This window comes from Denticeps clupeoides, chromosome 12 (genome assembly GCF_900700375.1).
Source record: "Denticeps clupeoides chromosome 12, fDenClu1.1, whole genome shotgun sequence".
NCBI lineage: Eukaryota > Metazoa > Chordata > Actinopteri > Clupeiformes > Denticipitidae > Denticeps > Denticeps clupeoides.
The window spans coordinates 17,106,577-17,121,197 of NC_041718.1; the positions used below are offsets into that span (position 1 = coordinate 17,106,577).

At 47.7% G+C, this 14,621-nt stretch overlaps 1 protein-coding gene across 1 annotated transcript; it reads right to left on the minus strand.

Moving 5' to 3' along the window:
* Positions 1 to 5,106: 5,106 nt before the first annotated feature.
* sp7 (Sp7 transcription factor) lies at positions 5,107 to 8,176 on the minus strand. The gene is made up of 2 exons (XM_028998792.1): positions 8,116 to 8,176; positions 5,107 to 7,223 (listed from the first exon to the last, which is right to left on the minus strand). Exons 1-2 carry the CDS (start codon positions 8,134 to 8,136, stop codon positions 5,886 to 5,888), a joined length of 1,359 nt encoding a protein of 452 aa, XP_028854625.1. The 5' UTR covers positions 8,137 to 8,176; the 3' UTR covers positions 5,107 to 5,885.
* Between the last annotated feature and the right edge of the window lie 6,445 nt (positions 8,177 to 14,621).

Below are 14,621 nucleotides of genomic sequence, written 5' to 3' on the forward strand. Positions count from 1 at the left end.
ATCCCCTCGCTTGCGGCCGGGCCGTTCTGTGGCGAGGCTCGGGTTCGAGTGGCGCTCCAGTGTTATTTTTGGCTGGAGTGGCGGTTGGTGGCTCCGAGAGCGAGAGGAGACGGAGGGGATCGCTCCCTGTCCAAAACAGCCCAGGCTGTTTAAGGGATTTCTAGACGGAACGGATCGCTCTGTGACGACCAGGGCCATTATGGGCGCGCGCAGAGGGCCCGGGACGTGCCTGTGTGCGCCTCAGCTAATTTCGACGCCCCCGCGGTCACGGCGCGCCTTTCATGCATGAAGGCCGAATGCCTCCTTCCTCACGCCTCTTTTCACTTGCATTGAATTTACTGGTCTCTGCAACAGACGTGCGGATTGGGTGGGCGCGTGTGGGTGCTTTCTTTCTTGCTCGGAGAGAGCGAGAGAGCGAGAGAGAGAGAGAGAGAAAGTATGTAGATATGCAGTGATTTTTCGCTCTTTTTCTTCCATTCGCAGTCGTCACGTGGTTTTGTGCTGCTTTAAGCATTCTTCTGCTTCCCACTACACGTTGTGTTTTCTTTCTACCCCTGGCCCCGGACCAGGAATATTATTATTGTATTTCTGTATTTTGAGTGGTGTGTGTGTGTGTGTGTATGTGCACATTTCTTTGAGAATGTGTGAAAGAACACGAACATGCGCATTTGTTTTGAGAGCGAGAGAGAAAGAGAGTGTGTGCTTGTGTGTGTGTGTGTGTGTGTGTGTGTGATAACCCACAGAAGTATTTCAATTTCGTGGGGATATTAAATAAACATGCAGCGGCAGCAGACCCAGCAACACGCTGCCTGCCAGTCGCTTTGGAAGAGAAGGGATGTGTGTGTGTGTGTGTGTGTGTGTGTGGAGGGGTTGTGGCCGTGGCTCTGGGGGGGTTGCAGCGTCTCATGGTCAGGGCCCCCGCCGGACACGCTGGCGCCTCGCTCTGGAGGACTTCTGAACCGCCACACTCCTCCGCCAAAACCCTGCCAACCCGTCCGCTCTCGTCCAACCCAAATCGCTCACCCCCCCCCCTCTCTCTCTCCTTCCTGACATCCCCCTCTCCCTCCCTGATTGTTGTCATTCTCCTGGCCAATGCTAATGCACGACTGCCACCCTCCTATTGTGCCGACTCCGTCACTGCTGCTTTTCACTGGTCAGCCTTCACCTTTACGCTGGGCGCGGGTTTCCTGCCTTTTAAGGGCCCATTCCTTCTTTTAACGTTCCCAGGAAGTGTTTAGTGGGTTGCAGGAATGGTTTTGGTGGTGTGTCAGGCTTAAAGTTCTGTACCGACATCAGATTCTGTGATATATAGTACAACTTTTTGGAGCATTTCGTAAGGCGCAGTGGATGTGATGTTTCCCCACCGAAACCGTCGCCAAGGCCAGGGCAGTGTGTACATACATTTAAACGTACTTTGTTAAAATTCTTTAGAGTCAAACCACTTATCAGAGCGAGGCGTGGGGGAATGAAACGGACCTGGCCACTGCGGCGTAATTTATGGCTTTCTGCAAATGTCCCATTTTCAATTTCGTGTCGCCGATGAAAGACTGATTGTGTATAAAATCACAATGCGTATAAAAATTTCACAATCCGACTTTCGAAAACCTATCAGACTAAGCTTTTTTTTTTTTGCTATTCATGTTGGCTCAGAGTTTATTTTTCCTGCTACTTCCAAGGGACAAGGAGTCCCAATAGACTGTAAAACTGTAAAAGCTCCACATCTGGCAGGAGCGAGCGAAAGATTTAAATGGTGTCTCCCCTGAGCCACATTTGCCAGATACTCTGAAGTCCAAAGCATTGAAAAGATCAGGGGCCAGCTCAATTTTCAAATGAGAGCTAATAAAGATGGAGGAGGACGTTGGGAAGTTGTGACTGAATGCCCATTAGTAAGTAACAGAATTATGAATATGGTGGAATTAAGAAGAGTGGATGTCTATTTTGAAGTGTCACATCCCATTTCCTCAACCCCCGTTCCTTTTTTTTTTTTTTTTTTCTCCTTCTTCTTTTTTTTTTTTTTTCTCCTGGAAGCAATTTATCATGCGGAGGACATTAAATGGGGAACATATTATCTTTTTACAGGGGCACGGCGTCGCCCGCAGCCAACCCGCAGTTCCTATAAACAGAATTGGTTCGTTTAGTGGTGCGTTTGCTGCAGGGCTCGGTCGAAAGACATATAAAAGGCAGATAAGGGCGGCAAAGTGCCTTCCTGATGGGAGCAAAGTAGATTTAAACGGGCCGCTGCTCATCAATCTTCCTTCCCCTTTAGTCAAAAGTCAATATCCTCTTTCCTCGGGTTTTATCAAAGGCTAATCTAACCCTCGCCGACCCCTGAGTCTTGTTTTTGGTTGATTAGGGTCAATTCCCACTCTCCACTAACTCTTGGGCCTTATCTTGTTTTCAAACTACTGTCACGGCTGCTTAGCCCCGAGGGTCTCTCATACATCCCAGCTTCCACGCCCACCCTGGAAGAGGGTCCAGGAGTCCCCCGTGAACACCTGTGGCTTTGTCCCGCTGTAAATGGTGCCGCCTCCTATACCCAAGGGCCCAGGGAAGCGGGGAAGGTGGTCGGGGCAAAGCCATGAGTGTGGCCCTTTGTTTCCAAACTTATTCATGGCTTAGCCCTAGCATCATGTTTTACTGTAAAGTTATGTTTCAGGTCATATAGATTTTGTGCTTAGACATCTGGGATTTTTTTTTGAAGAAGGCTATGAGAAATGCCTGATGTGTAAAACATACAATTATAATTTAATCATATTTGGGATTTATATTACAAGGCACTGCAAAACGAAACAAGACGCATTCCTTCAGAGGCAAGGATCAGTGGGTTTAGTGCAGATATCAGGTGCAGCATTTTTGACCAAATATTCTTTAAGAACATAAATAGAATTTTGAGCAGAACTGCCCAGTAATGGAATTCCAGACACCAAACATCAATGGTTAGTTTTTTAAATAAATATATTTTAAAAGTTTTTTAAAATATAGAAGAAGCATGCAAAATAAGATAAGATAAGCATGCAAAAGCACATGGCTGACATGAAAAGGGAGAAAGGTTTGTCCGGAATCCATTTTTCGCTCCATTTTTGTGTCACAGAATATATTTATCTTTTTTTATTTAAAGGGACTCTTAATTCCTCCTGACATTCTTATATTTATTATATATATAAAGCTAGGTTATCACCGACTACTGGGGAGTATAAAAAGAAGAGAAAAACAGCAGTAGTACTGGTTAAAAGCCACTGACCGTCCCCTACCCCCCGCCCCAGCCCAGATCCCCTGACACACCCCACCCAGTTTCCCCGTCCTCGCCCCTTTTATGTTGTGGACTGAACCGCGCGCCCACTTCAGACCACCATAAACATGTCAGGGCCTGATGACAGAGTCCGCCTCGGGACGTTTTATATAAACTGACCTCAACTACAGCTCATTAGATCCCCTAAATTGGAACCATGCAGCCGGGTGGATGGTGGAAGTGTGGAGAGCCGTGCGGGAGAATCCACTACCGGGGGGTCGGGGTGTGGGGTGAGGAGGTGGGTTTTTTAGGACAGGTCTTTGAGCTCCCGGGGACACACCCTTCCCTCTTCGGGCGTCACGCGGGGACAGCAAGTAACGTTTATTGGGCCAATTAAAAATGGAAATAGCCTCGGTGACTGGCCTTGCCTGGTTACTTGGTTTTGGATTTCATGTCGAAAATCCCCCCCCCAAAAAAAAAGTTCAATATCTCACCAGGATCATATTGAAAAATCATAAATGGTCTGTTTCTGGTGAGACAAGTGTCTGTAATGTACACAAGGGTTTGCAAACAAGGCCACTGGCAGTGGTCAGTATTCCTGTCTTTACTGAGTTTACTGTCTCCTGCATAAAGGCCATAGAAGGCTGCACCGGTGCAGCACACAGTCGGTTCTTGGTCCTCCATTTTTATTCGTGAATTGCATCATAGAGAAACCGTATTTTGCACTTACTGTATATACGTACTGTATGTAGATGGGATTACACTAAATCCGGCAGGGCTTCGTTGAGGGCAGCGGAAAAACCAGACCTGTTGCCGCCCTGGCGCTCACAGCAAATGAGTCGGCTTGTCTGCCTTCATTGAGTTCGTCTGTCTCCGTCACTTAGGAAATGATTTCTCAGATTTTGTAAGTGAACCCGATACGTCTGTAGGCTCTGCGGTCGAGGGTTGCAATGACCCATTCTTCCCTTCCCAAAAAAACTTCAAGGGCACCTCATTTGGGCCGTGGTTCTAATACCTGCCGACGTTTTCCATTCATTCCTGCAGTCGCTTTTAATTGACTCTTTTGTTTGGCCACAGCCCCAGGTACAATCCAATAAACAACACAATTAGACCCCCACTGCCCCCCTCACGTTGCCGGAGCATCGGTGGGAGTAAATGGCCCTCTCAGACAGTGGAGAGGCGTAATTGCTCGGCGTAACTACAGTGGTGCCCTGAAAGGGATCATTGTGCGGACTGGAGTTCATCTGAGTGAACTGCTTTGTTTGTGCCGCAAAAACTAATTAAGGTATTTGGTGAGCCATCAGGCAGTCAGTGAGCAGGAGGTATAAAGTGCGGTGACATTGGGGAAGAGAGTGGGAGGAAAATGGAAACTTAAAAAAATGATGTCTATATACATGTCTGTCTGTCTATCTATCTATCTATCTATATATATACATATATATATACATATACATATATATATATATATATATAAAGAGAGAGAGAGAGATAGATGGATAGATGAAGCAGCAGTGCTTGGTGAAGGAGGGCCCTGGAAAACGCCCCGACCAACATGTTTATTTTACTCATCCCACTCCAGCAACATAACAGGGCACGCAGCCATCATCTCATTACAGCGCACAACACAGCGTCCCGAGATGTGGCAACGTTTTCCATGGTACTCAGGACAGTCAGAAACTAAATCTGTCATGATTCTGTAATGATATTTGTATTTATGGGCGTAATCATGTACTTTAACTTCAAAGGTAATTTAACAACTACTGTCTTTTCCTTATTATTATTACAACGGGTGGTGGTGAAGTCAATGGGAAGGAAGATATTTCAGCCCTGAAAAGGAAAATTCGCTTTAGATTTAACCACACAAGAATGTAAACAGGTTACGGGGCAAGAAATGATTTTAATGCAGTACTAAAATTCAAAAAGAGAAAAAAAAAATCTTAAATAAGACAGCACCACTGTAGCCTTCTCAACGACTGGCATTAAAAAAAAAAAAGTCAGTAAATCAATAAATAGTCAAATAAGTCTAAAAGAGTTAATTTATTCCTTAGTGGTCTGCTTCAAACTCTATAGCCCGTCCATCGTGTTGGTGGCCAGGAAATGCTCACTTTCATAATTTAAGACATAAATTAGATAGAAAGCTGAAGAGGAATTAAATTACAAGAAAAATTAAGACAGAAATAAAAAAATAATAATACAGTTTTCACCAAGAGACAGTCACCGAACACCAATAGAAATGTGTGTTTCTCTGGATCCATTAAAAAAAAAAAAAAAACATTATTAGTTTATGCCTTCATATTGTATATAATAAGAAAGGAATAAAAATGCTACTCATATTCAAACACATTAAGTGTGTTTTGCCTTTGTATAAAAAAATAGAAATAATGATAAAGGAAACTTTTTTTTTTTTTTTCAGAACAATCTCTTTTGGTGGTCGTCCTGCTGCATAGTACACCTCCCCAGTGGTTTACATGTGGACCTTTTATTTGTGTTCTCGGTCTTTAGGCCTATGGAACCCGATGTAAAAAAAAAAAAAAAAATCTTTTTCTTAATAAAAAAACCCCAAAAGAATCCGGAGTCTTTGTTTTTCTGAGAACCGAGCACTTTAGCACCAGTAAAGCGGCACCCGTCCCGTCCCGGGGTGCCGCGCCGAGTCCCTTCATATCTCCAGCAGTCCGCTGGTGGTCTCCACCCCATTGGCCACGTTGCCCTTCTCCTCTCCGCTGGCCGCAGGGTCCGGCGCGGCGCTCCCGGGCCCAGCCGCGGAGGGGTTGTTGGGGTCGGCGACCTCCTCCCCCCTGGGGTCTGACTCTCCTTCCCCGGCGGCGCCCTTGCCCTGCAGGCCGGCCTCGGCGTGGGTCTTCTGGTGCTTGCTGAGGTGGTCGCTGCGCGTGAAGCGCTTGTTGCACAGCAGGCAGGTGAACTTCTTCTCGCGCGTGTGCGTGCGGACGTGCCGCTCCAGCTCGTCGCTGCGGGTGAAGCGCTTGCCGCAGAAGAGCCAGTTGCAGACGAAGGGCCGCTCGCCGGTGTGCCAGCGGAGGTGGGCCTTCAGGTGCGAGGCCTTGCCGTAGACCTTGCCGCAGCCCGGGATGTGGCAGCTGTGCACGGGCTTCTTGCGCAGGGAGGCGGCCGACGCCCCCAACCTCTCCAGCTCCTGGCAGTTGGGGCAGTCGCAGGTGGACCTGCCGGTGGCGCTCCCTCCGCCGTAGCCTCCGGAGGCGCGGGCGGGCTTCAGTCCCATGGGGCTCTCCATGATCCCGGCGCTGGCCACGGGCTTGGGCTTGTACATGTCCTGCGGCAGCATGTGCTGGGAGGACTGGAGGAGGTGCGAGGAGGAGCCCAGGCCCACGGAGGGGTACGGCGCCGGGTTGAGGGACGTGAAGTCGGGGCTGTAACTTGGCAGCTGTGGGCTTAGCGACGTCTGAGGCGGCCCCGGCTGCAGGGAGGCCTGGAGGCCGTCGGGCTGCGGCTGCGCCGCGCTCAGCCAGTTGGAGTTGGGGTGGACGTCCCACCAGGAGGCCGTGGCGTTGGCTGGAGCTGCGGTGATGCCGGGGTGGATGCCCGCCTTGTACCATGAGCCGTAAGGGTGCGTCATGTCCAGGGAGGTGTAGACGCTGGTCAGGCAGTCGGCGGTGGGGTGGGCCTTCGACACCAGCAGGGAAGGGTCCTGGGATCCAGGGGATGTCTGGAACGAGTGGGAGAAGGGGTTGTACTCGGTACCGTACCCCCCTGCCGGCGGCGGGGGGCTGCCGGTGGGAGTCAGAAGGCCTCCCCCGGCACTGAAGGAGCCGGTGTAAGAGTCCGGCAGAACGTCGCTGCTCCGGCCGTTCTTGGCCGCTTGGAGGTCCGTGGTCATGCTGTAAGGATTCTTCCCTGCCGCGATGGCGCCGCCCGCCTTGCCGGGTGTCGCAGAGTCTCTGACGGGGCTGGTGCTTCCGAATTTGTTGCAGGTGGCCGTCAGCATAGCCAAAGGACTGGAGCCATAGCGTGCTTCCTCCTGGGGGGGAGGGGGGCGCAACACCACAGAATTTATGGTAAGCGGTAAGTAGAACAATAACACCGAACCAAAAAAAATTCATAAAGGTTAGAAATTCAAGTCAAACTGGCTGAAGAGCATTTTTAAATTCCCACAACCACACGGGCATCAAGCTGAGGGATCCTATTTGGCAGCATTAAGCAAAGTAAGTAAGTGAGTGAGCGGCTGTGTCGCTTTTATGGGACTATTTCCAGTGATGATGCTTCTCCTCCCGCCACCTACGGCGCTAAAACGGTTCAATGGACGCGCGTCCTGCGGCGTGTTTGTCTCCAGGGGTCTCCATGGCATCTCCAGCCTTCCCACACAATGGAACATTGTTTTACGCGAGGCCAGAAGCTGCCGGGCCCGCACTTCTTTCTTCTTTTTTTTTTACGTCATTGTTTCGTCGGTCGTCGAGCCAGCTGACCTGAAGAAGGAGGGTCGCGCCGCTTCCGTTCGGTCGTCCTATTCCGCGAATGGAAACTACGGGACGGTGACAGCCGCGGTGTCCGGTCTCGCAGGGGACGGGAGAGCTCTCCTCTCCCCCACCCCGTGGTAAGCGGGGTTTGATGAGGGAATTAATCTGGAGACTGTGGGGCTTAAGCGCCGATCCAGCTCTCCTTCCCACTAAAGCCCCTGCGGTTCCCCGTTCCCGGGCCGATACGCGCGTAAATCTGCGTTCATTTGGATTTAATTTGGAGTAAATTACGCACGCGGGGGGAAGGGGGGTGTTTTATGCTCACGTAATATTCATAAATATTCGTAAAAAAACTACATTTAATGTATTATACATGAGTGCGTAAAATAAAGTTGCGCGGAAAGTCGTCTACTTTTTACCCCTATTCCGTAAAGTTCGCGCGTTCCTTCGCCTTACCTCCAGAATCGATGCGGCCATCCCTGAGAAGATCCCAAGAGTCCCGGCGCTGCGCTCCCGGGAACGGTGTGGAGAAACGGCGGCACGAGCGCGGCGTCTTCTACGCGGAGCCCGAGGCCACGCCCCCTCATTACGCAGCCCGGCCCTTTGAAGGAGCCGCCGAGGAGCGATGAGGAGGAGGAGGAGGAGGAGGAGGAGATTTTTCTTATAAATTTATCTACAGTAATAAATCCCCTCGTCGTTACTACTCGGCAGTAACTAGGACGCGTCCTGCTTTCCTTTAAGCCAAAAGTTCAATTATTGAATTCGTTAGACATTAAACATAGGCCCGTTTTACAACAAACTTGTGCATAATTACTTTTTTTAATTTAGTTTTATTTATTTATTTTTTCATCTAACAACATCAGTCTCCGGTAGAGATGATGGAAATAAAGAAGATAACCACCAACACACCCAGGTTTCATTCTTTTTTTTAATTAGTCCGAGTTATTAAAAAAAAACATACGTAAACGTTTCTACGTTTCAGAACTTTATTCTGGATTGTCGTAAAGGACGAAGGAAGGAAGGAAGGAAGGAATGGGAAAAGGAATAAATCAGGGAATGGGGCTGTGGTCGCTGTTCCACATTTTATTGTTTGGTTTTTAAAAACCTCCCTCTGTTTTCAATATTTTCCAAAAGCCCGATCGCTGCGTCTGTAGGCGTGGGGCCGGGGACGGGACGGGACGGGACGGGCACCGGGAAATAAAACGATCATCATGACCAATCAAATAAATTCCCACCGCGGACATTAAAACAAAGTTCATTTGGATGGAAGCAAACAGCAGTTTCGCATAAGACGTCTGTCGCCTTTATTTATTATCAATACTTTTTTCTGGGTTTAAATATGTCTCAGAAATGATGTCTGAAATGGAAAAACACTTTTTCTTGTTTCAATGGGACAGGCTCTTGGCTCCCTCTGTTAATATTGATTTTATCTTTGATTTTCCGATCTGATCGCGTCCGTAATAAACCGTTTATCTAATTAACAGGCAGAATGAAATATGCACACGTTCTTCGGTGACGCGAGTACAGGAGGAAATTCCACCTTCGGGTGTGTTTTATCTTGATCGATAAGAATTGATAAAAAAGTACAAAAATATATATTAATCGTGGCGGTTTTCATGCGCATTAACTGTCCGACATTTTACATTTTATTTACGTATTACGTCCAAATATGAAGTTAATATAAAAATGTGGTGAAATGCAGTAACGCTTTACACACACCTGAACACACCAGAATCAGAATTACTATTCCGTGAATTATAAAATCAGATGCTAATACACACTAGTTTAGGGTCGTTTAGACCTTTTCTTGCGTTTTTCCATGGAAAAGAAATTGTTGAGGCTGCAGCTCCAACCCAGGCACCACAGGGGGCGCGCCCTCGCACCCATCGACCCGGAAGTAATCCACCCAAAGGTCAACAACCAGGATAAAAGCACCACGAACCGTCCAAACAATGCGAACTCATCATCGATTAGCATCACGTTGCTGTAAGCCTGTCTGTCCACGGCTGCTCAACTCCCACGTTCCGAGTATCTCTGCTTTTCCGGCCCCACAAACTCACACCAGTCTCTTCGGGCCCCTGCTGCCGGATAGGAATGAAAAAAAGAATAAAAAATATTCATTGACAAAGTTTGCAATGATGACGCAGTCGAACCTACATCTGCCAGCGCGGATTCTGTACTAGTGTGAATCTGGCCAGTTTTATTGCTCCTATAAACAGCTGCACTAAGATAATTGATAATTGAAAAGGTTTTCCTGAGAATCAGGGAATCTTACAAAGGGACAGACCTGGGTTAATGAACACAGAATTCCATTGGAAGTCACGACGAAATTCCCCTCTACGTGCAGTCGACATTTCCAGCCACCCGAGGCATTTATAACATGAAGAAAAAGTCCTAATCTGACGATTATTGGTGCGTCCTGCCTGTCCTGTGTATTTTAATGCTCGTCCACTGTTAAACCAGTGAGAGACTGGCTACGTAAACAGCCGGCCTCACGACTCTTCCGGCAGCCCATCTTGGTTTTGTGTGTCTTTGTAGGCGTCTCTTTCTCTCTCTTTTTTTTTTTTTTTCAAAATGAGGCTAGAGAAGATTAAAATTGTTTTCAAAAATAAACATGTAATTTCATTCTTTATTTTTTCCCCCAATTACAAGGCATGGTCATAGCAGGCTTGTCGTTTGGCCCTCACATGAACACACAAACTATATTTAGCCGTCTGCTCTCCAGCTAACCTTGCTTTTAACGTTTCTCCGTCCCAAGCGGAGGAAGGAACATTCCTGTCATGTCCTGATGAAGATGCACGGGGACGGCGGCGTTGTCACTGTAGTCTGCAGGTTTATTTTACAGTTTTGGAGCCATGTGTGCCTAAAACGTGTCCACACACACACACACACACACATTTTTTATCATGTCCTAAAAATATAACATAAAGCCAAAAGAGTTGCTTGTACTGTTAAAGAGTTGCACAGTGAAATCTCTTCCCACACCATCCCACTGCTACGTTCCCTCCACTGGCTCCCAGTAGCTGCATGCATCAGATTCACAATACATTTACAGCATTTATCAGACGCCCTTATCCAGAGCGACTTACAATCAGTAGTTACAGGGACAGTCCCCCCCTGGAGACACTTAGGGTTAAGTGTCTTGCTCAGGGACACAATGGTAGTGAGTGGGGTTTGAACCTGGGTCTTCTGGTTCATAGGCGAGTGTGTTACCCCACTAGGCTACTATCACCCTACTACCACAATACTGATGCTGGCCTACAAAGCCAAACATGGAGTAGCACCATCCTACCTCACAGCCCTTATTACACCTCGCACTGCACCTCGTATACTCCGAGCCTCCAGTACAGCTCGCCTGGTCCCTCCATCTCTGAAGGTAAAAGGAAGACGCTCATCTAGACTCTTCTCCATCTTGGCCCCTCGGTGGTGGAATGAACTTCCCCTCGAGGTCAGAACATCTGAGTTACTGAGTATTTTCTTACGGCAGCTCAAGACCTTCCTCTTCAGAGAATAATTAGATGAACTTGTAACCTTCTTCTTGTCTGACTTCTGTATAGAAACTAGAACAGAGTGAATAAAAAGATTGTATTCATAGTTGGGGGTCCTGGTGAACCAGAATTGATCACTTTATCGATGGTAACATGGAAGCACGTTGTAAGTCGCTCTGGATAAGGGCGTCTTCCAAATGCCTTAAATGTAAATGTCTTCAAATCTGGACCCGACGGCACCGTTTTTTCTTCAGTCGGTTTGCACATGGCGGCCTTCTGGCAGGAAAAGGTCGCTTTCCTTCTCGCTGCCGAGCGGCGGCAACACGGGACGCGGCGCAAATTGAAAGGTGAGGTGAAGGCGACAGGCGGCCGAGATCTGAGCTTCTCGTTTTATTAGGGCGTGTTCCCCCTCCCCGGCATTTCAGTAGAATTTGGCTACTTGCGGATCTCTTCAGAAGGAAAGGGGAATAATCTATAATTACAGATTGTGTTAAGCACTTAACGGCTCCTTCAAAATGCCGAGGAAAACGCTTAATGCTTTCCCTGTTCTATTTTTAAAGCGTTGACTTTGGAGTCGCTGCATTAGTTGGGCAGGGTGATACCCAATAAAAAGTGCAGATTATTGGTTGTTAAGGTAGAGAGCGTGTGTGCGGTGAGGGCGGTCGGCCGTCGGGGTGGAGAGTCGTGTTTCACCAAATCAGTGCTCTTTCATTTGTAGAAATTGTGCAAATCAATTAGGGTCACATGGTGGCGCGGTGTTTAGCGGCATATATCAGACGCCCTTATCCAGAGCGACTTACAATCAGTAGTTACAGGGACAGTCCCCCCTGGAGCCACTTAGGGTTAAGTGTCTTGCTCATGGACACAATGGTAGTAAGTGGGATTTGAAACTGGGTCTTCTGGTTCACAGGCGAGTGTGGTACCCATTAGGCTGCTACCACCCAACACCTCGGGTTGTGAGTTCGAGTTCCGGCTCCCGCCTAGGTGGAGTTGCGAGGTGCGAGTGTGTGAGCGAATGGTGTGTGTGAGTCCCCAATACAGCAGTACAATTGACACTAAATACTAATTCTGTACTCACTGTGTGTGTCCTCTGCTTTTAACCGTCACCCTTGGTGAGCAGTGGGCAGCCGTGACAGGCGCCCGGGGAGCAGCACGTGGGGACGGTGCTTTGATCAAGGGGACCCCAGTGGCACCTTGGCGGTTCGGGACCCTATGGTAGTAGCCTAGTGGGTAACACACTCGCCTATGAACCAGAAGACCCGGGTTCGAATCCCACTAACTACCATTGTGTCCCTGAGCAAGACACTTAACCCTAAAATTGCTCCAGGGACACTGTCCCTGTAACAACTGATTGTAAGTCGCTCTGGATAAGGGCGTTTGATAAATGCTGTAAATGTAAATATTAAGTTGAGGAGTCAACCCAGGAAAATCATCCATCCCATGTTTTTCCATTTTGTGTTTGTCCAATTGTCACATTGTCTGCAATGGCAGTAAGTGGGGTTTGAACCTCTGGCTTTCTGGTCTTCTGGTTCATAGGCGGGGGTGTTACCCACAAGGCTACCATGCCGAGTCTTTACTGACATATTCCCAGAAGCAGATCAACAATAATATTTGGCTTCATGCTTCTTCGGAATTTGTAAGTATTTTGTTTGTGAAGAGATTGTCATTGTGAAACAGCACAGCACATGGTGACATGACGAAATGTGTCCTCTGCATTTAACCGGCAACTTCCCGATTACGGATCCGTTTTCACACCTGCTAGGCCCCCACGTAAAGACTAAGAATTAAAGAATTAAATTCTTCTTCACTGTCCAACAACAAAAGGTAGAACATTCACAACACATTCTGTGGTAGAGTGGTAGTAGCCTAGTGAGTAACACACTCACCTATGAACCAGAAGAGTCATTTACTACCATTGTGTCCCTGAGCAAGACACTTAACCCTGAGTGTCTCCAGGGGGGGGGGGGGACTGTCCCTGTAACTACTGATTGCAAGTCGCTCTGGATAAGGGCGCCTGATAAATGCTGTAAATGTAAATTCTACAATGTTGGATTCAGAGCATGTATCTTCATGATGTTCAGCCTGAGGTCTTCAGACAGACGTCATCGCTTCAGCGCGCTATTTAATAAGCCTTTCATCAATTAGCCGGAATATATAAAGATTTAATATTTTTCCAGCCCGCAGCGTATTTATTTTTATTAAACCTTTTGGCAGAGGCTCTGAATTTGTTAGTGGTTTTTTTGAGGGTATCTGCTTTCTGCATTGGTTTCCCCGGCTCCTCGGTATCATCAGGTTATTTCTGCAGCCAAGAATGGCATAATGAGAATCAATGGAATCCCTCCCAGTAATGCCTTTCCCTTAAATTCGTGCTGCTCCCAGAAAATTAACAATGTTAATAATACTGCCATGGCGGGGGGAAAAAGCGAAACGATTAGACGTGCGCGAGCCTCGCCGGTGATGGAAATGTGGTGGGAAGGAATCAGGGTCAGGGTCGCAGCATGACTGTGTGTTATTTTTCCAGTCGGTGTGGTCAGAGACACAGAAGCATGTCAACGGAAAATGGAAGGGAAGCAGGAGGAGAGGGGGATGGAGAAATCGAAAAAAGAGGCATGGGATATGGGGGTACGAAAGAGGAGAGGGGAGCACGATGCCGTCCGGCCAGTGCTGCAGGCCTGACCACCTACGGCGCTTTACTCCTGGTGGAGTCGGGTGAAAATCCCAACCACAGGAAGAAGTATTCCCTGGAGCTCCTGACAGAACATTAGGTCCAGGAGCCCGGCTCTCGTTTTCGTCTCCCACCGCTCCATTGATAATTAGTGTTCAATCCTAAAAGCCTAAATCCAAAGCCTAGTGTTCAATCGGTGCGGGCGTCACTGACAGATGCGGCAATACCTTTAAAATTCTGCAGAGTTTTCTGCCTTTGCCCATTAAACAGGCATCTTCTTCTAAAAACTCGCCTTTATAAGATGTTGACACGTTGTTTTATGCCTGTTGTTCTAACTCGCTTTGTGTCTTTTATTCATTCAGTTCAAATTTTATGTGTATTTCATGTCTTTTATTCTTCGGCAGAGCACGTTTTGTTAAGTACTCGACCGTAGATGGTATTCCAGCAAACTGAGGTTATTCTTTCACAGCACAAACACAGCACAGGAATGTTTTCCTGAATGGTGTGGATAGTATAAATTACACATCAGTCAAAGCTCATGTACTTACTTTACTGTGCATTGGCAGATACATTACAATAAAACTCACTTATGGCCAATTGAGAGTCATCAGTCCACCTAGTGCCTTTGGGTGGCAGGAGGAAACCGGAGAGCTCAGCGGACCAACGCGGGGAGAACACACAACCTCCGCATACACAAAACCACCCTGCATCCCCCTATAAAGGAACTTTCTTGCCACTCTCATGTCTGTGTGACATATCTATGTGACAGTTGGTGATTTGTTACATAAATATATAGGGAGCATACAAAA

Coding starts and splice junctions, on each gene's coding strand:
- sp7 (XM_028998792.1), bottom strand. CDS start 8,136: ATGGCCGCATCGATTCTGGAG. Junction 7,224..8,115: donor TGGCCGCATCGATTCTGGAG/GTAAGGCGAAGG, acceptor CCTCCCCCCCAG/GAGGAAGCACGCTATGGCTC.